General features: G+C 49.2%; 1 protein-coding gene across 2 annotated transcripts in view; it reads left to right on the forward strand.

Moving 5' to 3' along the window:
- Positions 1 to 25341, forward strand: part of Tmem63c (transmembrane protein 63C) — a 76716-nt gene that overhangs the window by 45656 nt on the left and 5719 nt on the right. For both annotated transcript variants that reach the window (XM_036205897.1, XM_036205898.1), the window contains exons 7-21: positions 5986 to 6128; positions 7405 to 7453; positions 10120 to 10228; positions 11755 to 11828; positions 12453 to 12533; positions 12654 to 12777; positions 13433 to 13566; positions 15495 to 15617; positions 16056 to 16209; positions 17489 to 17595; positions 18991 to 19077; positions 19768 to 19833; positions 22780 to 22942; positions 23188 to 23293; positions 23689 to 23856. In XM_036205897.1, the coding sequence (XP_036061790.1) occupies positions 5986 to 6128; positions 7405 to 7453; positions 10120 to 10228; positions 11755 to 11828; positions 12453 to 12533; positions 12654 to 12777; positions 13433 to 13566; positions 15495 to 15617; positions 16056 to 16209; positions 17489 to 17595; positions 18991 to 19077; positions 19768 to 19833; positions 22780 to 22942; positions 23188 to 23293; positions 23689 to 23856 (1688 nt within the window). The remainder of the gene's footprint in view (positions 1 to 5985; positions 6129 to 7404; positions 7454 to 10119; positions 10229 to 11754; positions 11829 to 12452; positions 12534 to 12653; positions 12778 to 13432; positions 13567 to 15494; positions 15618 to 16055; positions 16210 to 17488; positions 17596 to 18990; positions 19078 to 19767; positions 19834 to 22779; positions 22943 to 23187; positions 23294 to 23688; positions 23857 to 25341) is intronic.

The following is a 25341-nucleotide window of genomic DNA, read 5'->3' on the forward strand; positions in this document are numbered from 1 at the left end:
ATTTAATTAAGAAAAAAAAAATCCCTCACCGTCATGCCCAGTCATTTGGGTCTTAGTTAATTCCAGATGTAGTCAAGTTAACCACCAAGAACAGCTGTCACAGAGACCATATTCTGGCCTGGGTGGCCCTGCTACTCTGCTTCCCTCTGCAAAGGCTACTGGACTCCATGCTTCTCCACACCCACCATCCCTAGTTAGGCCTTTCTGAGGCCCATCCAGGAGCCATCAGGGCACATCTCTTTCCCATCTGGGGATCCCACAGGGTCCCAGGGAACTCAAGCTGGGCCATAGACACGCTGAACTGTACCTAGGACTGTGCCTTCCACTGGGGGTTCAGCATGACCTTGGCCTCCACTGCTCCCCCATCCCTCACTCACCACAGTTCCCAGAAAGTGAAGCAGCTGCTATTTTGTATGGGTCAAGTGTCAACTTCTCTATGCCAACCACAAGTGGGCCAGTCGAGGGCAGTATTTTAGGTATCTTCACTCCTCTGGTTTTGCTTGCTTATTTAATTTATTAAACTCACATAAGCCAGAGCACACATGTTTTCATTACTAGAAAGATTAAAAGTCCACCATCATTCTTATACAGGCACAACCCCACTATTTTATTATGTTTATTTTATTTTCCTGAGACAAGGCTTCACTATGTAGCCCAGGATGGCCTTCAACTTGTGGTCTCCTGCCTCAGTCTCCTAAATGCTGGGATTACAGGTTTGCACCACCAGGCCTAGCTTACTTTGGTATTTTAATCAATAATGTTTATCACTATGTTTCTTGTTACTATAACGAAATACTTAAGGCCAGGTAACTTTACAAAAGAAAGAAAGAAAGAAAGAAAGAAAGAAAGAAAGAAAGAAAGAAAGAAAGAAAGAAAGAAAGAAAAAGAAAGAAAGAAGAAGCCTATTAAGTTAGAAATTCTAAAGATTCAAAGGCATGGTGAGGGCATCAGCTCAGCTCTGGTGTGGCCCCCAGGCAAATGGTGTTACATATACAGGCAAGATCATGTCCTAAGGCAGGAAGTCAGACCACAAGTCAGGAGTCAGGTGCAAGTTGAATTTCTTTTTTTTAAATTTTATTTACTTATATTTTGTGTATGAGGGCTCGGCATGTCTACTTGCATGCCAGAGAAGGGTATCAGATCCTATTATAGATGGTTGTGAACCATCATGTGGGTGCTGAGAATAGAACTTGGGACCGCTGGAAGAGCAGCCAGTGCTCTTAACCACTGAGCTCTGTCTCCAGCCCCAAAGATTTGTTTGTTTATGTATATAGTGCTGTACCTGCATGTATGCCTGCATGACAGAAGAGGGCATTAGACCTCAGTATAGATGGCTGTGAGCCATTATGTGGGTGCTGGGAATTGAATTTAGGACCTCTGGAAGAGCAGGTCTCCAGCTTAATTTCTTTTCTTTTCTTTTCTTTTCTCTTCTTTTCTTTTCTTCTCTTCTCTTCTCTTCTCTTCTCTTTCTCTTCTTTTCTTTTCTTCTCTTTTCTTTTCTTTTCCTATAGTTCCAACGCCTTGTGCAGCATGCATTCTGTCACTGAGCCCCACTAGTCCCAGGGAGAAGCTTTTACAATTCATTCTTGTGAGAAATAACTTATGGGTTCCCATGAGAGTTACTTTCTGAAGGCAATGCTCCCCAGATTTCATGTAACAGTTTCACCACTTCTTAACAATAGTGCAGACCAGGCGTATAATGCAGGAACCCTCAGGAGGGCAAGACACATCCAAACCATAGCTCGTGTCTGAACATCCATTCCCCGGGGACGCAGTGCACACCAGCCATAGGTTCGTGCATTTGGCGAATTCACAGGTTTCTAGAAGCAGGGTGGGGCATTTTTCATTCCTTCCTATGGGAACAAGGGAAAGAGAGGGGATAAACAGGTCTACTTGACTGACCACATCCTCAAGTGTGGAGGGAGTTTGAAGCCTACTTTCTGCATTTTCTCCACTGCTGGCATGTAACCTTGGTTTGTTTCCCATCGCTGTGCTGAAATACCCTGACAAGAGCCACTTGAGGGAGGGCAGTTCCAGGTCACTGCTTGTCTTTTCGGGAAGTCAAGGTAGCAGGGACTTGAGGCAACTAGTCATATTACAACCACAGTCAAGAGCAGAAAGCAGTGAATTAATGCTGCATGCCAATGCTCAGCTTCCTTTATCCACTCTTATACAGTCCAGGATCCCCTGCCCCGGGAATGGTGCCACCCAAAGTAGGCACATCTTCCCCTCCATTAATCAATGTAGGCAGGATAATCTCCTTCAGACATGCTCATGGGCAAACCTGATCTAGACAGTCCCTCCTTGGGACTGCCTTCCCCTGGTGAATCTAGCATTATGTCAAATTGACAATTAAAACTGACCATCATGCCGTATCAATGGAGCACTGGTGAGAAACAACAGGGCTTCATGTGGCAGGTGTCTCTGTGGGGGTCAGTGAGTGCAGAAGGTTCAGGTCACTGTGTGGTTGCACACCTGTATGTGCATCTCTTGGTGTGTGGATGCCTAAACCTGCAGGTCAGTGAGAAGGTCGGTGTACAAGCTTTGTGTGTACCCATGTTCATCTTGACTCTTACTTCTACCCCACGCTGAGGGTCCTCTCAAGAGGGTTCTTATGGGGATCACACCATCAAGGGAGGCAGAAAAGTGGGGCTTTGTGTTACATCTAGCACCCTGTGGGAACCGTGTCACAGATGATGACAGCTAAATACGTTCCTGAGCAGAGTCAGCTCAGCCAGAGTCCCCGTGTGCAAACCCCTGTGCAGAGCACTCAGAGAAACAACAGCCAGAAAGATTCTATGTAGCCTTCATAATGGGTGGGTTGCAATCTGCCATGCAAAGGGGCATTTGGGAGAAAGAGAAGGAATTCCCACCAGGGGCTCAGAAGGCAGAGGGTGGGAGAGGAAACACAAAACAATGACCCGTGGCTCTGGCAAGCCTGTGAGGTGACCAGCCAGCTGTGGACACAACAGCACTAAAGCCTAGGAGACGGTCGGGTCGGAGCAGAGGATTTAGACTTGACAGATGGGTGCTGAGAGACTGAAGTGGAAGTGACAGGAACAGACAGGTCACCTAAGGGGACAGGATCAGCAAAGGCCCAGGGAGGCCTCACTAAGAGAGGACAAGGAAGGGGTCCTCTTCTAGGCTATGAGATCACGCAAGTCCGTGAAGGCATGGCTGGAGGATGTCCACCTTCGTGACCTGGGTCTTTCTTGGGGAGGCATTTCTAGGGTAAGCAGAGGCTCAAGGTGTGGAGACAGAACAGAGCTTACTTTCCAAGGGATGTGTAGGAGGCAGGAAGTAAGACTTTAGAGAGACCTGGAGGGAAAACTGGATGGGGGAGGGGTGTGGCTTGAGTAGCTGCAGGTTTGTTTTACAGACACCCCCCCACCCCGCCCCCGCTTGGACCTGGTTGGAGTTTAAAGGGGAAGGTGTGGGTGGGTGTAGAGAGAGAAGAATGTTAGAAGAGAGGAGGACGGTCAAAACAGCAAGTCTTGGAGAGAAATGGGAGAGAGGGAGGGAGGAAGGGAGGGAGGGAGGGAGGGAGGGAGGGAGGGAGGGAGGGAGCTAAAACAGACAGAATGAACTGTGCACGGGAGAGATAGAGCTCACTCTGGGGAGTGACAGGAAGAATGGTGGAAAGAGGGATCCTGAGCTGGAGACAGGATTCCTCACCCAGCAAGGAAAATCTTGTGAGCCCCGCCCTGCCCAACTCTCTACTCTTTCTGCCTGTCGGGAGGATCTCTGGAGATGTCCCCTCCACCTCAGTATACATATTCAGACAAGCTTTTCTTTCACAGGGTCCGCTCTGGCATCCCAAGCCTGCAACAAGACATGTCCCCATTTCCCCATAGGCATTCTCCCATCGATTCTCAAAGACCCCGTTCTTGAGACTTAATTCTCAAGGCTAAGCAAAGGACATGCTGTAACTACTCACAGGCAGAAAATCAGGAGCTCCGAATAAGTCTCTAAATTGAGTTATTAAAAACCTCCAAGGCCGGGCGGTGGTGGCACACGCCTTTAATCCCAGCACTCGGGAGGCAGAGCCAGGCAGATCTCTGTGAGTTCGAGGCCAGCCTGGTCTCCAAAGCGAATTCCAGGAAAGGCGCAAAGTTACACAGAGAAACCTTGTCTCGGAAAAACAAAAACAAAACAAAACAAAACAAAAAAACCTCCAAGATGTACTTTTTGTCATAATGTTTGAAAAATCTGAATCCTGCCCTAAATATTTGAAGCTGAATGTAACCAATGAGCCTACCTAGAAGGGTAGGTGTGGAAAAACCATGAATGAGGAGACCACGTGGTTGTGAGCATGTGTGTATGTGTTCATGCCCACATCTACCCACATGTGTGTGCCTTGTGATCTCTTTTACTGTGGGTTTTATATCCTGAAACCCCTACCTGCTCTGAAGGCTCCACTTCTAACGTATTATCAAGTTTCCACCCTCTTCATACTTCATGGTGGGCACCAAATTTCATAATGGCTTTTGAGGGGATAAACCATCTTCAAACCTTAACCATTACTAAGAAAAACCTGCACAAAGAACAAAAGGAAATTACTCAAAATGCTTTATTAAACATCAGAGCACCAGCCTTTCTCATAGAGGACCCAGGTTCAGTTCCCAGCACCCACATCAAACTCTAGTCTTAGGGGATCCAACACTCTCTGGCCTCCAAAGACACCTGTACACACATCATATGCATAAACTCATGTAGGCATGCTCACACACATAAATAAAAATAAATAAATCTAAAAATCATCTTTGGTTTGATGAGATAATAGAATTATTTCCCTTTTTATTTTCCAACTTTTCTACAAGGATGTGTCCTTTTATCCTTTTGCTTTTAAAAGAATATTTGCTGGGCGGTAGTGGTGCATGCCTTTAATCTCAGCACTCGGGAGACAGAGCCAGGCAGATCTTTGTGAGCTCGAGGCCAGCCTGGGCTACCAAGAGAGTTCCAGGAAAGGCGCAAAGCTACACAGAGAAAACCTGTCTTGAAAAAAAAAAGATATTATTTTTCTGTGGTGCTTTGCCTCCATGTATATTTGTGTGAGGGTGCTAGATCCCCTAGAACTGGAGTTACAGACAGTTGTGAGCTGCCAGGTGGGTACTGGGAATTGAACCCAGGTCCTTTGGAAATGCAGCCAGTGCTCTTAACCCCTTAGCCATCTCTCTAACCCCCAATGCTTATTTTTGAGACAGAGCCTAGGCTGGCCTCTAACTCACTATGCAGCTGAGGTTAACCTTGAACCCCTAATCCTCCTGCCTCTACCTGCTAACTACTGAGATGACAAGAAAACACCTCTCCCTGTGGCAGACCAGGATGGGCACTGGCATCATATCCAGACAGGCAGGGTAGTTATAAATCATGCTCCTGTAGATTCTTACCCATATCTCTTGGTAAGTGTGTCATATCCTGTTGGATATCACCTAGGAGTGAAATTGCTAAGTCATAGAGTGGACATGCATTCATTTTCAGTAGCTAAGGCCAGCTGTTCTCCAGTGTGTCTGGCCAGGGCATATACTCAGTTTCCATGGAGGAAAGCTCCCAACACCCTTACCCTCATCTACACTTGGCCGTTCCATACTCTCCCCCTTTGACCAGCGTGGAGTATTGCTTTTGAGTTGAAGGAACTGAAAAATAAAGAGCTTTCTTGAAGGGACACATCTGAGTTATCAGTAGTGATTTGTCCATTGCCACCAGCACAAGCCCAGAATGTTGGCAGAGGGCTAAAAGGCTGGCGGACAAACTCACAGGGCTCTGGGTACCCTTGGGTGCCTAAAGCATAGCCTCTCTGATGCACCTGTGTACACGGACATGCTCTCCAGGCACACTAGAGGCGTTGAGAAGAAGGGTAATATTTTCCCCCAGATTAAAACTTGGGAATAAGGTGATCCTCTTCCTACTGTTCCTCTGCCTACCCTTACACAAGCAGCGGTCACCCTGGTACCCGAAGAATGCTCTTGTTTATGTCTCTTGCAGGGACCGGGACCTGATCAGCAAGTGTGGGGATGATGCACGCATCTACATCATGTTCCAGTACCACCTCATCATTTATGTGCTCATCCTCTGCATCCCCTCCCTGGGCATCATTTTGCCTATTAACTACATTGGAACTGTTCTGGGTAGGCAGTGCTCAGTGGGCTGTTGGCCCTGAGCCGTTGGTGGCTTACTAGGTTGGATAAACCTTGGGCCTTGGGGGTCTAGAAATCTGGTTTTTAGTCTTTTCTCTGGAAGGCAGTTGTCATGTGTCCTTAGGCAAACCATACTGTAGTTCCCTCGTGTGCAGACTGGAAACTATACAGCCTTGATTGATCCAGGGCCTGGAACAGGACAAGCTCATAGTTGAGCCCAGAACTGTCTATAAATGTCCCTGTACTGTTGGAGGATGTGGCTTACTAGAGAGGCTTCTGGCCCCTACTTCTTCTGACATGTGCCCTGATGGACACAGCTCTGTTCATGCAGAATTTTTCCACTAGGACTTCTGCCTTCACTCATTGTAACAGGGAAACGTTGTGAGTGAGAGCTTGGCTCCTGAGACAGGAAGATCCTGGTTCCACAGCTTTTGTTCACACCAACTTCAATGCCTTCTCCCAAGCTAACCAAGTATTTTACAATCTAAATCTGTCCCCTCTACTATTTAGACACAGGGAGAGACATAGGTCAAGTACCTGGTTCTCTGTAGGACCTCAGAGAACAGCAACTGTGTCTTCTCTAGGACTGTGGAAGGGACGGAGCTGTAGGAAGGCTGGTGTCCAGTGGTTCCTTCAATGGCCAGTTAGCAGCCAGTTTTACCTCATTCCTTGGGTTTTCCCTGTTGCAGCCAGATGTAGACCTGAACGAATCCATGGTGGCATATTGAGTATGCACCAGATTGCAGCACCAGAGGGGGTGTGCCTGACATTCCAGATTTTCATCCCAAGCGCTAGCATGTGGTGATGATAATGCAGGGGTTTTAGAGGTTCTATGAAGCCTGGAGCTGCCTGAACAGACAGATGAATACATGTGGCCAGAAGGATCTACTGGGTTCCAATAAGACAATGTCCCACTTTCTAGAGTTTAGGGTTTTTGTTGGGATTTTTGTGGCCAGTATTGCAAATGTCATCGGTCTGATGAAGGCTGGACAGCCATCTGGTTCCCTCAAAGCTAGTTTGCTGGGCGTCTGTTACATGTCAGTCATGCTCTGGGAACTCCCCAGAGACACTTGGTCTCACAGATTAGAGCCCAAGTCAGCACCAACCAGAAGTTGGAGAACAAACCTAGGGATCAGAAGGAAAAGCAGATGTAGGCGAGGATCTCTAGATCCTTGGCATTTGTTCAGGAACCTTGAATCTGTCCCCACCATTGCCCCAAGCAGTGTGGAGACCAGGATCGAGGTTGGACTTTGCTTTTCTCTTTCAGAATGGAACAGCCACTTTGGCCGGACCACCATTGTCAATGTCTCCACAGAGTAGGTACCTGATCTTCACTCCCAGTTCTACTGATTGCTGGTGGGGAAGGACAGGCTAATATGTTGGTGCCCAACATGGGTAGCTCTGCGCTGACGAGGCAGGCCTGGTTTCTTTGGTCTGGAGTCTAGGTCCCGAGTGGGATGCCGGATGTTGCATTCTTCTGGTGGGGCAGAACTCTTAATGCCTTAGTTTCCCCATCTTCATGAGTGGAGCTACCCACACTGGCCATTCCCAAGGAATGGTCCTATTGCGTAGTGTGTTAGTTAGGGTTACTACTGCTGTGAGGAAACACCATGACCAAAAAAAGCAAGTTGGGGAGGGTCTATTTGGCTTACACTTTCACATTGTAGTCTTATCACTGAAGGAAGTCAGGGCAGGAACTCAAGCAGGGCAGGAACCTGGATGGAGGAGCTGATGCAGAGGCCGTGGAGGTACTGTTTACTGGCTTGCTCACCATGGCCTGCCCAGCCCGCTTTCTTTCTTTCTTTCTTTCTTTCTTTCTTTCTTTCTTTCTTTCTTTCTTTCTCTCTTTCTCTCTCTCTCTCTCTCTCTCTCTCTCTCTCTCTCTCTCTCTCTCTTTCTTTTTTAAATATTTATGTATGTAGTATGTATACAGCATGTATGACTGCAAGCCAGAAGAGGGCACCAGATCTCATTACAGATGGTTGTAAGCCACCATGTGGTTGCTGGGAATTGAACTCAGCACCTCTGGAAGAGCAGTCAGTGCTCTTAACCTCTGAGCCATCTCTCCAGCGCCCCCCAATCCCACCCCCACTTTCTTATAGAACCAGGACCACTATCCCAGGGATGGCACCACCGACAGTGGGATAGGCCCTCCCTCATTAATCATTAATTAAGAAACTGCCCTACAGCTGGATCTGATGGAGGCGTTATCTCAGTTGAGGTTCCCTTTCTCTCTGATGGCTCTAGCTGGTGTCAAGTTCATGTAACATTAGCCAGTACACTTAGTGTATCTGCTCCTGAGAAGAGCCTGTAGCAGGGCGGGAGTAGGGTATATTCAAGATGCAGTATCCTTGACAACCCCAGGTTCAAGTCAGCCCTCAGATAATTGAGTGACTCACTGGCCCACCAGTCTGCCCTTCTGATGTCCACAACAGGAGAATCAGATGTTAGGTTCAGGCGTCACTACTGCCACCTCCTGGCTTTGTGTCTGGGAAACTCTTGCTCCAGATTCAGTCCTTAAGTATGGGAAATATCCTCTGAGTGCCTTCCTGTTCTTAGGCCAGGAACCAGCCAACCTGATTGGTAGCCACATCAAAACTGAACTGAGCCGGTTGCGGCCCTGCTTGTCTATGCTAAGACTCACTTAGATGGCTTGGCCAACTTCCTGACTAAACTGCAGAAGCCGTTCCCTGAGCTGTGAGTGGGATCCATCCCACCCCATCCCTACCTGCTTTACACCTCTACCCCCGTGCCACGGGCCTCAGAGCAGACTAGCATTGCGAGAGTCCTCTGATCAGCAGAATATAGCTGCAGCATCCTCTCCTCTACTCCACCAGCCAGCTCTGCCCACTCCACGCGAGCTGGAGCAGAGCCACCAGTACTTCCTGAGCCAGTCATTCTGAGGTGCCTCATGTCCCTTCCCAAGAAGTGAAATCCCATAGAGCAGCAGGGGGCCTTTGGTGTGTAAGACTCCACACAGTGGCGGCACAGTGCTGAAATACTCGTTAAAGAACCCGCCCTTGCCCCAATGTAGAATCCCAGTGACTAGGCATCTATTTAGATAGGCAGAGGCCTGTGGCAGGTCAGGTGCTGAGCCAGAAGGCGTAGACCCGGCTTGCTCTCCTCCAGCTGCGCCACTCAAGCTTCTAAACAGTAACTCTGATCAGATGTCTTGAGACAGCATCCTGTGAGCTGCAAGCAGGGTTGGGAGCAGAGCCCCATGGCCACCAGCCCTCCACTCCAGGGAAAGGAGATTGCTTAGCCTTCCTCTCCCTGCATATGACCCAGTACCTCCTCCCTCAGCCTACTGGGCATCTGTGAGGTGAGGGTTGGGTATCCATATACATGGGCTACTAGGGCTCCTCTCCCAGTGACCTCAGGCAGGTTAGCCACTGCTCAAAGCCCTCCTTTGCCTGGGGGTGAAATGAGAGGGGTGGTCAGGGAGCCACCCTGAGGGGCTGGTGAGAAGATGCAAATAAAGGGCTTAGTCTGCCCTGGATCTGGTCCATTGGAAGTCCTGTTGTGGTGGGAGGGATGTCTGGGGACACTGGAGTGGTGGGAGGGATGTCTGGGGACACTGGAGTGGTGGGAGGGATGTCTGGGGACACTGGAGTGGTGGGAGGGATGTCTGGGGACACTGGAGTGGTGGGAGGGATGTCTGGGGACACGGGAGTGGTGGGAGGGATGTCTGGGGACACGGGAGTGGTGGGAGGGATGTCTGGGGACACGGGAGTGGTGGGAGGGATGTCTGGGGACACTGGAGTGGTGGGAGGGATGTCTGGGGACACTGGAGTGGTGGGAGGGATGTCTGGGGACACTGGAGTGGTGGGAGGGATGTCTGGGGACATGGGAGTGGTGGGAGGGATGTCAGGGGACACTGATGGTGTGATGGGGGTACAGCAACTCTGTGGGGCTCCAGAGGGCTGCAGCACACCTGAGTCTTGTGCTCCCCCCTCCCCCCACCCCCCTCCCGCTCCGGCAGGAGTAAGTTGCTGTGGCTGCATGGTCTCTTTGCCCTGATGTACTTCCTCATCAACTTCGCCCTCATGGGCCATCACTGTTTGGGATTTGTGCCCAAGAAGAACCTCAAGGTGAGTGTGTGAAGGATCCTCTCCCCAGCTTCACAGAAGTGCCATCTTGGGGGTGAGGGGGGGTGTCTCCCTCCAGCAGGAGCAAGCCCTTGTTTGCCCTACCTCTGCATGCCCTTCCCTCCACCTCCCCTGCCCCAGTTCATCCCACTTGCTAAGCCATGAAAGCCCCTCCCACTCGATGGCAAGTAACTGCTCAAGGTTGCCTCCTGTCTTCTACCCCTGCTGCCCTAGGAACTCTGGGAGCTGAGTTAGAATGTGTGTCTAGAACCTTCCCAGCCTGGGGTGTGAGCAGTTGGGGATAATTTCCACCCTTGTCCAACTCCCTGACTGAGGGCTGCCCTTCAGGACTTCATCTCGCTTTTTTGTTTTAGTATTCTTTAAGTGTGTGTGTGTGTGTGTGTGTGTGTGTGTGTGTGTGTGTGTGTGTGTTTGTGTGTGGTGTGGTGTGTGTGTGTGTGTTGTGCATGCTCGTGTGTATGTATACTCATTCACATGGAGTCCCAAACAGAGCATCGGGTGTCCTACTCTGTCACACTCCACCTTTTTCTCTTGGGACAAGGTCTCTCATTGAGCCTGGAATGAGATTATCGGGCGCAAGCCCCAGTGATCCTCCTGTCTCTGACTCCCACAGTGCTGAGGTTCCGGGCAGGCTTGGCCACATCTGGCTTTTTACGTGGATGCTAGGAACTTGAACTCAGGTCCTCATGCTCGGGCAGCATGTGTTCATAACCCGTTGAGCCAGTCTCCCCAGCCCAAGGCTTCATCTCTTGACCTACACGTACCTTCAAGGTCAAGAAAGACTCCTCAGGCCATCTCAGTGTTGAAATAGGCCACAGACTCTGCTGTGCAGGCCGCAGGTGGGCAGCTACTTTGGCCAGGACACAGAAAAGGGTCTGGCCTTTGGGTTATCTGTGTTCTGTGGGGAAAGGCACCATGGGAATGAGTATCCATGGCTTCATCCTTAGCCTGGCATCGTTCAGTAGAGCAGGATCTACTCCTTTGAGCCTATCTGTTCTAGGACAGATTCACCTTAGCCTACCCCAGGGTGTAGATCCACACATCCAACCTCACCTCCAAGCACCTTAGCCAGCCAGGTACAGAGGCTGGGACACCCAGCTGTTTCAGCTTTGCATGTTGTTACAAGATGCTGAGGCTGAGGTGCTTGCCCCTTGTGGTCACTTTCAGACTGTCATGTGGAAAGGGATGGATCAGGAAGACGTTATCCACCCATATAGTAAAATAGGAAATCTGGGCAGGACACCCCAGTGCCTCCTCGATCTTGCTGTGTTAGCCAACATTCCATCACTGTAACAATGTTCCTGAGGGACAGAGCCTAACCAAGGCCTGGTGTGCTGATTTCGGGACTACAGGATGCTGGCCAGCAGCTTGTTTAGCTAGCAAGGAGGATCTAAGAAGCAGGCAGCCTGGTGGGAGCAGAAGGCTGGCTCTCCTGGGGCTCTTGGCCACTAAGGACCCATAGAGCTAGCATTTCTGCAGAAGTACAGCCTTCTCTTCCCCAACCCCAGATCACGAGGACGCTGATGATCACCTACGTGCCCACTGATATCCAGGATCCAGAGATCATCGGCAAGCACTTCCAGTAAGTGGGAAGGCAGGCTGCGTCGAACATCCTCTCCTCCTAGTATCTCCTTCTGGGTTCTCAGATGAATGTGAGCTGGCACACAATGCTAGGGCTAGAGAAATTCCTGGTGGTGGTCCTTTCTGGACTCAGCTCAGGATGGACTTTTCAGAATGGAGAGGACCATCAGAGGCTCTTGGATGGCATAGGTGAGAAGCGAAAGGGCCACTTGACTGTTTCTTGTGGCTCCAGCTTCTCAGTCCAGGGAGACCCTGCCTCCCAATCATCTTAGGCACAGTGTCTCCAGATCTCTTTGGTGTCCCCAGGACCCTGGACTCAGAGATGCTGCTCCTTATCTCTTAAAAGTAGCTCTTTCCTAGCCCTGCTCGCCCCCAACACCTGGTGTTTGGAGCATGCCCATATCCTGTTCTAAATCATCTATAAGGGATGCTATCAGTCTCAGATGACTAGGATCTAAACCCCAAAGATAGCTCAGCCTTAGGGGCAAGGGTAGATGTCATTCCAAGAGGCAGGAACCCCAGGCAGTAGAGCCTCCCACCCCTGTGGACTGTGACACTAAATAGGGAGTGAGGTTACTCAACCCAGCCCCACAGGCTGACTCGGCATCCACATTTGTGACTGCAGCGAGGCCTATCCTGGGTGTATGGTGACCAGAGTCCATTTCTGCTATGATGTCAGGAACTTGATTGACTTGGATGATCAAAGGTAAGCTCGCAAGACCACAGAGGGGCCTGCTGACATCTGGGGTGGGGTGTGAGGAAAGGATGGCACTTCCTCTGTTGGTCACTGACCAGAGAACTTCCCTCCATTGCCCACCACTGCCAGACGTCATGCCATGCGGGGCAGGCTGTACTACACAGCCAAGGCTAAGAAGACCGGGAAGGTGATGATAAAGATCCACCCCTGCTCCCGGCTGTGCTTCTGCAAGTGCTGGACCTGCTTCAAGGAGGTAACTCACCGGGGTGTTGGGACCGTCACGGGTAGGGCAGGGAGCTGGGCTCCAGGCTGGTCCCTTGCCTAAGTCCTCATGTCCGGAGCCCATTCAGGTCTAGTTTCGTTAGTGGTCCAGAACCTGGCTCCCCACTCCATCTCACCTAAACTCGTTATCCTTGCAGATGTAAAGAGGAGCTAAAGCCTTTCTTGGGTTCCCTTCCAGGACAACCATGGAGGCTTACTCTTGCCTGCCTTCTGGTCCTAGATAGATAGACCAGTGGGAACATGCAGCCTGTAATAGGTGACCAAGCCTCAGGCTTCCAAAGCCAGCAGGGCAGAAGCAGTTGAAGATACAGAATCCACTTTGTCCCTTGACTACTATGGCTAGAGGGGTCTCGGGCACTTGGATTCCTGTTTCAGTCAGGCCAAAAGGAGAAAGTCCGCCCCCTGATACAACCGCGTGTTCTTCTGTCTTTCTGAAGTCCATCTGGGTCTGAAGCATCCACTAACACACTGTGCCCCAGTGTCCCCAGATCTAAGGGCAAGTGGGGAACTGAAGAGTCATGTAGCTGTTCCAGGGGTGAAGGGTTGCTGCATGGGAGAGCCCTGGGGCTGAGCCAGGCCTCCTTGGTCCTGGCTTCTCCAGCTCTGAGGGCCTCCTCTTGCCCCAGGTAGATGCGGAGCAGTATTACAGTGAGCTGGAGGAGCAGCTGACTGACGAGTTCAATGCAGAGCTCAATCGTGTCCGGCTGAAGCGGCTTGACCTGATCTTCGTCACCTTCCAGGATGCCAGCACAGTAAAACGGTGGGTGCTGGATGTCATGGGTCTCAGATGAACAGAGTTCAAACTCGGATAGTGTGAGGCACAAGAGGCAGGGGCGCCAGGCGGCTCTGAGCCTCCCAACCCTGTGGGCTCTGCTTCTCAGACCCCACTCTTGTATCCCCACCCAGCTTAAGGGATAGGGGATCAAGCCTCCCCTTGGCTGCTGTGTGTGCCCCTGGCTGCTCTCTCTGCTCCTTGTTGGGAGCTGCTGCGTTGCAGTCCCTAGCATGGCCATACCATTTTTCTGGTGAGCCTCAACTGCTTTCCAGGGATGCTCCCCACCATCAGCATAGACTGTGATCTCTTGCCAAGAATGATAGCCATCCCCTCCATTCCATGTGCGTCACCATCTCCTACTACAAGTCAGAAAGTCAAGAGAGAGAAGACCATTTTGACCTTTCTTCCCTTCTGCTGTAGGCTTGCCCAGAGGCCTTCCTCTTTCTTCTGTCCCAGGCTTTAATAATCTCATCTCAACAAGAAACTAATTCCAGTCCATTTAGAATGTTCTAGAAGGATTTTTGGTGCCAAACCAAATGTATGGGAACTCTAGAACTGGTCTCAAAAGGATTGTGGGGCCCTCCTCTCTCCCATGGGAACCTTGTAATGTGTGGGTGCTATGTAGAGTGAATCCTTCCACTCAACCCTACAAAGGAGTAGACAGCCTAGATTTTAGTCACAAACAATGGTGCATGATTTTCTAAGTCACTTGAACCCTCCAACTTCTTTTTTAAAAGATTTCATGTTATGTTGTGTGGATATGGTGGCTTTGCCTACATGCATCTCTGCACCAGTCTCATGCCTGGCGCTCAAGGAGACCAGCAGAGGGCATTGGATCTTCTGAGACTGGAGTTACGGAGGGTTGTGAGCAGCCATGTGGGTGCTGGGAATTGAACCTGAGTCTTCTGGAAGAGCAGCCAGTGCTCTTAATCATCGGGCCATCTCTCTATCCCCTCAAACAACAACAACAACAACAACAACAACAACAACAGTTTCTTCTTTTTTCTTCCTCTTCCTCTTCCTCCTCCTCCTCTCCCTCCTCCTCCTGTCTCCCTTCCTTCCTGCCTTTTATCTTTTTCTTTTTTGTTGTTTTGGTTCTTTGAGACAAAGTCTGTCTGTGTAGTCCGAAACTCCCCCTGTAGATGAGGCTGGGCTCAAACTCAGGGAATCTCCTTATCTCTGCCTCCTGAGTGCTAGGATTAAAAAAGTACCACCACGCCCGGCCCCTCAAACTTCTTCTATGTCCAGTTTGGTTACTGATTTTTGCTCTGTTCACTCCTCAATGAGTTGGCAAGAGACATATAGATTCTTTATTATATTATTATTATTATTATTATTATTATTATTATTATTAATCTGTGTTTGTGTTTTGCATAAAGCAAAACCCCTAGACAAGACAAGATTGTCCATTTCTTAAGACATCACCCATTGGCAGAGCTCTGTGCCTTCATTACAGCAGATGTGTCAGAAGGTGAAAGACTTGGCTCTCATACCAGCATGTACCCTCTCCAGTTACATCTCAATTTAGGAATCTGTGCAACTAAGATTCTGTTCCTCACTGGCAAGCATAGATCTGGGGCCTCGGAAAGAACTCTGGAACCTGGGCTTATTGATGCTGACCTGAGCTGAAGCTCATCTGTATACTGTTACTGCTGCTAATGGAGGGCAGCAGCTGAGGCCCCTGAAGCCTGCTCCTTGTCCTGGCTAGTCTAGACACCTCCAATACCCCTCTCCCCACAGCTGCTGTGCTTTAGGAACTGTCCATTTCTAAGGTCCTGGGAGACTCAATGAAGGCTTTGAGAATCCCCAAGAGGTGGAGTAAACCCCACTGCCTGGGACTGTCATGGTGATTCTCTGAAGCATTCCTCCCCGCTACCCCAGACCTATGTCTTCTCTTTGTTCCATCTCTGCAGAATCTGTGAGGATTACAAGTACATCCAGTGTGGTATGAACCCCAAGCAGTCCTCAGTAACGACCATCGTCAAAAACTACCACTGGAGGGTCGCTCATGCCCCTCACCCCAAAGACATCATCTGGTAAGCCTTCTCTGCATCTCTGTCTCTGTCTCTGAGATTGAAGAAGGCTACAGGACAGGGCCTATTCTCTCTCCTTTATTGCCCAACGGAGAGTCCATGGGGACTAGACTCAGAACTATCCAAACCCAGCTCCTGCTGGACTCCGCCATGTGCTTTCTTGAGTATCGCAGCCCCTGCCTAGCACATGCCCACCTTTACCATATGCATGGAAGGGGCCAACTTTGGGGAAACTTTTCAATGTAGCTCCTCATTAACCCTTTGAGACATAGTCTGGCCCTTTCCAAATGTGGTGTCCCTAAGGAGAAATCCCAGGGGCCACAAAAAAGTATTTCTCTCTCTCTCTCTCTCTCTCTCTCTCTCTCTCTCTCTCTCTCTCTCTCTCTCACTGTGGACTAAGACCTTGGCCTAAATGTGCTCTTCTCCTTGCCCCCTTCCCAGGAAGCACCTGTCCATCCGCCGGTTCAGTTGGTGGGCTCGCTTTATCGCAATCAACACCTTCCTGTTCTTCCTCTTCTTCTTCCTCACCACGCCCGCCATCATCATCAACACCATCGACATGTACAACGTCACCCGCCCCATTGAGAATTTGCAGGTGCCTTCTCTGCTCAGGCCAGGCCTGGGGGCTCCCTGGGACAGGGTTTCCGAACTTTTCCAGCAACGGCATGGGGGAGGTCGAGTGGTGGCATAGGCCCTGAGTTCTAAATAGGATGGATGTGAGCCATTGTCCCTCTTGGGAGTTAGAGGAGCTGTGGGTAGGTCCTGGGGTGAATCAGAGGATGGGTGGTCCAGTGAATGCGGGCATAGAGGGTACTGATAGATCAGGCCACTCTAAGCCACGTGGGGGTCTGGAGGGTACAGCAGACATTAGCATCTCTATTCTCACTGGGCTTCCTTGGCTTCTGGTAAGAGTAGAGGGTAAGAAAGCATTGCGTCTGCTTCCTTCCTGTCCCGGTGCCTATAGCCTTGGCCCTGTCAAAACACTTCCTTAGCTTAGAGGATGCCTTCCACTTAGAACACTGGCCTAGTTCTTCAAATCCTGTGCATCTCATGCTGTTCTAATGAGCCAGAACACTTCTGCACCTATAGCATCCCTTCTGTATTCCCAGTGAAACACACCCCCACTCACCCCCTGACACCGCTCCCATCCCTCGTACATGTACACACACATACACACACACACACACACACACACACACACACACACACACAGACACACAGACATATACAGAGACACACATATGCACACAAACACACAGAGACACACGTACAGACACTCACATGCACACAAATACACAGACATATACAGGAACATAGACATACACACACACACACACACACACACACACACACACACACTCATATACGCACACATGTATGGCCATATGGCCATACCACTTTTGCATCTGTCTCAAATCTGTAAGAGGCCCAGGCCATATGCATGCTGGATACCTCTCTGCTCTCCTAGGCATTCCCCCTTCCTGACCCTTTGCATGCTGTCGCCACACTCACACATCATAGTTCATGCAGTGCTATATCCCTGAGTCACATGAGTCACAGCAGTTGACCTTGGCTGTAGGGCAAAGTCACTAAAGAAACCTCAGGCTGCCTTTCCCATGCCCCGAGCATAGAAGCCCCTTGTGGACCCACTTGACCTTGAGGTGTGAGCCTCTGCCTGGTCCAGCTAGGTGAACTTCTGGCCAGGAAGACACTTAAGGAAGGTCAGACTTATTCTGTAACCTCAGGTTAAACAAGCTTGTTCTTGAAGGGGCTGAAGGTGCAGAGGCGTGGCTAGGGGAGAACCAGGGCAGCCTGCGAGGGGGAGGGGCTGCTTGTGCTGATGCCTCTCTTGCCCTCCTCTGCTTCCCCTCCAGAGCCCAATCGTGACCCAGTTCTTCCCCTCTGTACTGCTCTGGGCCTTCACGGTGATACTGCCTCTGGTGGTCTACTTCTCTGCCTTCCTAGAGGCCCACTGGACCAGGTGAGCTGGGGGCTCCTTCCCTTACCCCCTTGCCCTCAGCCTCTTCCTCTTTCCTGTCTGCCTAGCACTGGGGCCTTCCATCTAGCCTAAAGGATGAAAACTGATGGGTGATGGCTTTGCTGTTTAAAACCATCTCGAATGACCAGAGGTCCTGGCTGTCTCTTGGCCTCTGGCCTTGGATATATTGATTAAGGGTTATTATCTAAGGGGAAGGAGGCCTAAACCAAGCCCGGCTGAGGTGGCCCTCTCTGCCCCCAACCTACCCAGAGGGGACAGAGCTGTTAGGCACGAATGCTGGCAATTCAGAAGGTTCATATGCAGCCTCAGGCAAGCAGCCAAGGCCACAGCAGGAGTCCAGGCACTCAATGACATCCGGCAGAGTTGGCTCAGACAGAACCAATGTTTCCAAACCCAAGAGATTTTCTATTTATTAATTTCTAAGTATTAATGCTAATACTTCTATGGTGGTAGGTAACTGGATAGATTATATTAGCCATATGCTGAGTAAAGGGCCTACCTTTGGCCTAATGTCTGCAATGGATCTCAAAAGTGATTTCTTTCTTTCTTCCTTTCTTCCTTTCTTCCTTCCTTCCTTCCTTCCTTCCTTCCTTCCTTCCTTCCTTTCTTTCTTTCTTTCTTTCTTTTTTTAAGATTTATTTATTATGTATACAGTGTTCTGCCTGTATATATGGCTGCAGACCAGAAGAGGGCACCAGATCTCATTATAGATGGTATTGAGCCACCATGTGGTTGCTGGGAATTGAACCTAGGACCTTTGGAAGAGTAGTCAGGACTCTTAACTGCTGAGTCATCTCTCCATGATTTTCTACATCCAAAATTCCTGCCACTCTACCAGGTGGTAAAACATGGGGTTACCTAATAGAAATCCTTACTAGTCTGTCCTATAGTCAAGGACAAGGCTCACATAAAATGCTAAAATTCTCCAAAGATTTGAGTATCATTGGTAATGTGTCTGTGATACAGAGTTGTCAAATACATGGCATGTCCTTTGTCTCCTTCCTGTGCCCAGAACAGACATGACTAGTTGATCATACTGTTCATTCTCGCTGTTTCCAGATACGGTACCGCTCACAGTGCTCTGTGAAAAGCACGTTGGGCTGTGCGGTCAGCTGCTTTTCCTCTCCCCCTCCGGCTCCCTGTCTTATGTAGTTAGCTCTTGGATTTTTTTGTCTGTCTGCTTTGTGTGGTTTTGTTGAGAGAGGGTCTGTCCTGGAACTTGCTCTGTAGATCAGGCTGGCCTTGAACTCTGGGAGATCCACCTGCCTCTGCTTCTCAGTGCTAGGATTAAAGACATGCGCCACCACGCCTGGCTCGGATCTTTAGTTATTCTTCTGTCTCTCACACTGATAAATGTTTCTCTTTATTTCCTTGTAGGTCAAGTCAGAATATCATCATCGTGCACAAATGCTACATCTTTCTGGTGTTTATGGTGGTCATCCTGCCCTCCATGGGGCTCACCAGGTACCTCGCTCTCAAGTATCTTCCCTGTCTCAGCCAGGCTCAGCCTAGAGTTGAAACGCCCTTTCAGATACTGTAGGCCTCCCCTGGTTGCTGCAAGTCTCCTCTAGTCACAGTCCCACAGGCTTAGATAGCTTGAGGCAGGTATCGTGCAAACTGTGAAGTGTCAGCCCTGAACTCTGCCTCGTTCAGAAGACAAGACATCCTGCCTGGGGACCGACAGCTAGAACAGGGAGAATGCAGCCAACAAAAATGGGAAGTTGAAGAGAAAGAGAGAGAGGGAGATGGCAAAGATCTATTGCAGAAGGTGGCCTTGAGCTGGAAGCACCACAGCAAGCTACACAGATGACCCAGTGTTAAAAAGGAAGGCTGGGCGGCAGTGGAGCATGCCTTTAATCCCAGCACTTGGGAGGCAGAGCCAGGTGGAGGATCTCTATGAGTTCGAGGCCAGCCTGGTCTACAAAGCGAGTTCCAGTAAAGGCGCAAAGCTACACAGAGAAACCCTGTCTCGGGGGGGGGGGGGGGGGGGGGGGGGAGGAAGAAGGCAGGATGATTGGCCAGCGAGCACCAAGCCAGGGACTCAGGGCACTGGTGCGGGAGGATGGAAAGCAGAAAGTCAGGCAGAGGAATCGAGCCCTAGGCTGTAGCACATGAACACTGTAACTGAAGATCTGGTTTGGTTTTTTGTTCTAGTTTGAATGTGTTTTTGCGCTGGCTCTTTGACATCTACTATCTTGAACATGCGACCATCAGGTTCCAGTGAGTATTCTTGGGTGTACACGGTGTTTTCTGGGTGTCTGCACTAAGGTGGATATGTGTACCCTTCCCTCGTCCATCCCTGCATCACTGGTACCCAGGAGTAGATGGATGCAGGTGGAAGCATCTCCAGAAGCCTGGCCTGGGCCGTGGTTCTCCTCTGGCAATTTGGTAAAGCCCAGGGACCTCTCCTTGAAATCATTGGAGTTTCACAAAAAACTAACACAAAGGTGTACAGGGTGGGGATCCCATAGGTCTCCATATAGTTTTCCTCACTGATAAGATTTTGCATGAATATAATGTAATATAAGACCCAGGAACCTCCTGTTGGTACAGTCCACAAAGCTGATTAAGCTGTCTCCAGTTTTCACCCACTGTGGGTGGTGTATGTAAGTGTGTAAAATACATGGATTGCACTGTTATCAGAGGCAAGGGAGATTGCTTGATGGTTAAGAGTGTATACTGTTTTGGCAGAGACAAGAGTTCGATTCCCAGAACCCTTGAGGTGACCCAAAATTGCCTGTAATTCCAACTCCAGGGAGTCCAGTGCCCTTTTCTGACCTCCTTGTGCACTGTACTTTCCTGCACAAACCCACACTCAGGCATACGCTTATACCCACCATTTCAACATAAGATAAAATAAATACAGTTATCAAAATGTTTTGACAGTTTTGTGGCTGTCTTCATTAACCCATCAATAAGATACTACATTTTAAATAGAAGCAATGTAAAGTTACATTTTTTTTTGTTTATTTACAGACATCAGTGTGAGGGCTGATTAATTCCTGGAATAAGAAAATTAAAACTGGGAGGCAGGATCTATGATAATGTGTGCCTTATGTTGAAAATCTGGCCTATTGTGGATTTTTTTCCCCCCACGGTTACAGTATTTGAAAACCCCAGCTTTCAAAGACACAATGCAAATGACCTTCACCTTCTACAGCTTGCTCTTTGAGGCAAGGACCAGAATCCTCTTAAGTTTTCTACAGTTGAATTGACATTGTTAATCATAGAAAGTCATCTTTTTTAAGGTGAATGGGTTAATCTTTGGCTAGGAGTATGTCTTCAATACACTTCACTTATGATAAAGCAAAGCTCGTGAGTCAACTACAAATGTTGTGAAGCGTGACTATGATTAGTGTTTTCTACTCACTCAACAGTGTTGGATTCTACTCAGCTCAAGATTCTCCTGCCTCAGCTTCCTGTGGGAATCACATCAAGGGTCTTGAGCTTGCTAGGCGAATTTCTACCACTAAGCTAGCTTCTGCCCTTAAAAACCTTTTGAAGGAGTTCTGAAATATGGCCAGAGGTTCGCCGTTTTCTGGTCAAGAACATTAACCTGATTGTGTAGATGGGGACACTGAGAAATGTCAGACATGCTTAGGTCTCCCTTTTAAAAAAGTGTGTGTGTGTGTGGTGGTGGTGGTGCATGTGCACACTCGTGCACGCATGTAAAGGCCAGAGTCAACCTTGGATGTCATTCCCCTGGAGCTGTCAACTTTTTTTTTTTTTTCATGTCAGAGTCTCTACTTGGAGGTCACTGATTGGGTCGACTGGCTAGGGAGCTGGGATTGCAAGGCATGTCCCACACCGTTCCATTGGTTTTGCCGGTGCTAGATATCAAATTGGATGGTTGTGTTTGCCCAGAAAACACTCCATTGATTGGCCATCTTCCCAGCCTTTAAAATATTTTGATTCTCTGTGTCAATATAACTGTGTTCTTTGCAACCCTGGTGTTTTGTGCACTAAAGACACTCAGAGAAGCAGCAGCTGAATGACTCCCAGTGGGAGCTGGCTAGCCACATCATCCTCCAGGCTTTCGGGGGTTTTTGTTTGTTTTTCCAGACAGGGTTTCTCTATCTAGCCCCCTCACTGTCCTGGAACTCACTCTGCCGACCAGGCCGGCCTCGATCTCAGAGATCTGCCTGCCTCTGCCCCGTGAGTGCTGGGACTAAAGGTGTGCGCCACCACCGCCTGGCTCAAGTCCACGTCAATGGACAACTGAATTTTACCCACTATACTTTTCAGCTTATCTAACACCTGCTATCATTTTGCATAAGCGGCATAAAAAGATGTAGGCAATGATGGCAATGGGATTTCAGTTGGTTTCAGAGTCACAGCAGCTAATGTCCCTGTGGTGTGTTGCAAAGGTTCTTCATGGAAAGAAATGGTTAAATTTCAACTAGAGATCAGTGAAGCTAAAGATGTCGTCTTGGGAGCTCAAGAGATGGTCCAGCTGTTAAGATCATGGACTGCTCTTGCAGAGGACCCGAGTTTGGTTCTTAGCGTCCATTCCAGGTGCCTCACAAGCTCCTGTAACTGCAGCTCCAGGGGATCCAAAGCCTCTGGCCTCTGTGGGCACCTGTGCTCATGTACACGTATCCATATACAGACACATACACCTAATTAAAAATAATAATAAAAAATCTTTAAAAAGAATTTTAAGCCAGGCATGGTGGTGCATGCCTTGAATCCTATAACTTGGGAGGCAGAGGCAGGTGGATTTCTGTGAGTTCCAGGACAGCAGGGCTGTTAACACAGAGAAAACCTGTCTCAAAAAAAAAATTCAAAAGATGTCATATTTTCTCCTCCAAGGCTGTGTATCTTCAGAATTCAGAGTCTGTTAAAAGGTCAGACATCTAACAGATCCATTCTAAATCATATTTTATGTAGTCCATACATACATCTGTTATCTATGTGTTTACATTTATGTGTGTGCCTGAGAACTGTACCTTCACAGAAGAAAATGCCTACCACTTCACTGGGGCATGCAGCCTTACAGGTTGCCATCGTATATGTGGCCAATCATTGATAAAAATGCTGTTATTCAGAGTGGCTGTTTATGGATATTTGTTCTTCTCCACTCTCTCCACTGTTTCTCTCTTCCTCCCCCAACATCTCTTCCCTTATCCTGTTCTTCCACTGCCTCCCACCTTCCCCTGCTTCCAGGTGCGTATTCCTTCCAGACAATGGTGCCTTCTTTGTCAACTACGTGATCACAGCTGCTCTGCTCGGCACCGGCATGGAGCTAATGCGCCTGGGGTCACTCTGCACGTATTGTACCCGCCTCTTCTTTTCCAGATCAGAGCCAGAGAGAGTCCACATCAGAAAGGTGAGGGCCAGCCCTTCTCTGAGCACAATCCTCAGCTCTGGTGGGAGGGAAAAGAAGGAGTCTACCAGGAGCACTGGGACCCATGATGAAAGGCTTGTGACCATGGGAAGCTGTTTCTTGGACTCCAACAAGGGAAGAAACATTGCCTCTAGGACTGAGCTGCCAGCCAGCTCCCTAGAGCTCCCAGAAGCATCCAATATGAGGGAGCTGGGTAACTTCAGGGTGACCCCTGCCTTCTACCTTAGAACCAAGCCATGGACTTCCAGTTTGGGCGAGAGTATGCGTGGATGCTGAACGTCTTCAGCGTGGTGATGGCATATAGCATCACGTGCCCTATAATTGTCCCTTTTGGTGAGTGATCTAAGAGGTACCCTCGGGGCTACACTTTCTGAAATGGAAGGAGGAACCAAGCTCCACAGCACCAGGCTACCTCCTGGAGCATGAGGAGGAGATCTGGGACAGCCTGTGGCAGGGAGGTGGCAGGGACAGGGCTAGGCCATGGAACTGATTGGATGGCAGCTAACAAGAGGTGTTGGTTGAATGCATGTGTGAACGAATGACATCACCAAGCTGGCAGAATCAGTTCTAGAGGCCACAGAAGTAATCGCTGTAGGTCTCCCACAGCCCTCCCCCCCCACTCCTGCTACTCTGACAGCCCTGAGTCTGGCCATTCAGATCCACAGGTGTCTGAGGGCAGCCCAGACCTACCCTGTTAGTGAATGTGTCTCTGTTTTCTGGGTCCTCAGGGCTGCTCTATTTGTGCATGAAGCACATCACAGACCGTTATAACATGTACTACTCCTACGCGCCCACCAAACTGAATGAGCAGATCCACATGGCTGCCGTCTACCAGGCCATTTTTGCACCACTCTTGGGGCTCTTCTGGATGCTCTTCTTCTCCATCCTGAGAGTAGGTGGGTGAGCAGCCTGCTCTGTGGTCCCATCTCTGTCTGACCTTTACCCTGTGAGGCCCTTGAGACCATCTCTGGTAGAAGAAGAGAGCTCAGAGTGAGCAGAGCATTGCTCATAGGACTTGGCCAAGTCCAGCGAGTGCTCTGGGCCACAGTGCATGCATTAGTCTTGGCAGAACTTGGCAGAGACAAAGGCAAAATCCAAATGATGTAGATTTGGCTTTGAGTAAGAAATGTCACATTTCTTCATTTTAAATGTAGATTGGCAGAAAATAGAATAGGAGCTTTTGGACTCCATTCCCATGATATTTCCTCGGGGAGCCTATAAGATACTTGCTTTCGTGGGCTTGCCAGAACCTGGAAGGGAATCAGGTTCTGCAATGGTGGCTAGCCTTTCCAAGCCCTTTGGCTACACAAAGATGCTACTCCTACTGTGGGGAACCCAGAGGCACCTTCACAGAAATTCCCAGGGACCAGAGACCGGGAGCTCCTCAGCTTCCTCCCAGCTGGGCCACCCATGTCACTAGGCTGTCCCCAATTCCACTGACTTTCCCCTCCCATGACAACTTCCTGGGGTGTATTTTTCTCACTCTCCTCCACCAGAATGACACCCTGGATTACACTCACGGCACGTTTGTTTGGTAACTTCCATTTCCTGACCTGTGTGGTTTGCCCTGCCACTGGGAAGGCATCCCCCCAACCCATTAATGTCTTTTTCTAAGTATCAAAACAGAAAAAAAAAAAAATACAAAGACCAAAGTCTGTTCCCCATAATCCCTTCCAGAGCGTGGTTTTTCTTATTCCCAGACTCTGGTTAGGCATTTGCTCAGGAGAGGGAGCAAAATGAGGGTGTGTGTTAGTTTACTGTTATTTGTAAAATCGTGACCAACCACATTGTAACTTGTAATCTTAAGTTTTCATCCGCATATTACATTCCATATGGTTTCATATGTTAAGAGTCTGAACGCAGCCTTCCACCAGCTGCATTCGAGGCTACAGCTTTTGTTAGCCCTCTGTGGCTGGATGGTAAGGTTGTTTACCAGTTTCTGCTTTTGCCTAGCCATGCACTGGTGAGCTTCATTTGGCAGTCAGCCGAGACTGGAGAGTTGACTTTCCATACTGACCTTGTTCAAAAAATCTGTTGCCACTAAGGAGATCAAATATTCACACATGAAATAGGTAGATAGCTTTTGAACTCTGGTTAGCACGGGGCCTGTGGAAACAAGGAAGGCTCAGAGACAGGGGCAGTAGCAGAATGGGTAACTCAGATTCTTTTGAAGAACCACGGGAACAAGTAGTTGGCAGATCAAGATGGACTTGTTTAATGGACATTGGTGTGGGTAATTTAAGTCCATCCGAATTCGATTTTCTGTAGAATCCACAATAAGCCACATTCTAAACTGGCCAAGTAGAACAGAAAGATACCCTTACCATGTCATGCTCACTGATGCCCATTCTTGTGGGGAGCACTGTGCAGGGGTTTCTCTG

The sequence above is a fragment of the Onychomys torridus genome, chromosome 14 (genome assembly GCF_903995425.1).
Source record: "Onychomys torridus chromosome 14, mOncTor1.1, whole genome shotgun sequence".
NCBI lineage: Eukaryota > Metazoa > Chordata > Mammalia > Rodentia > Cricetidae > Onychomys > Onychomys torridus.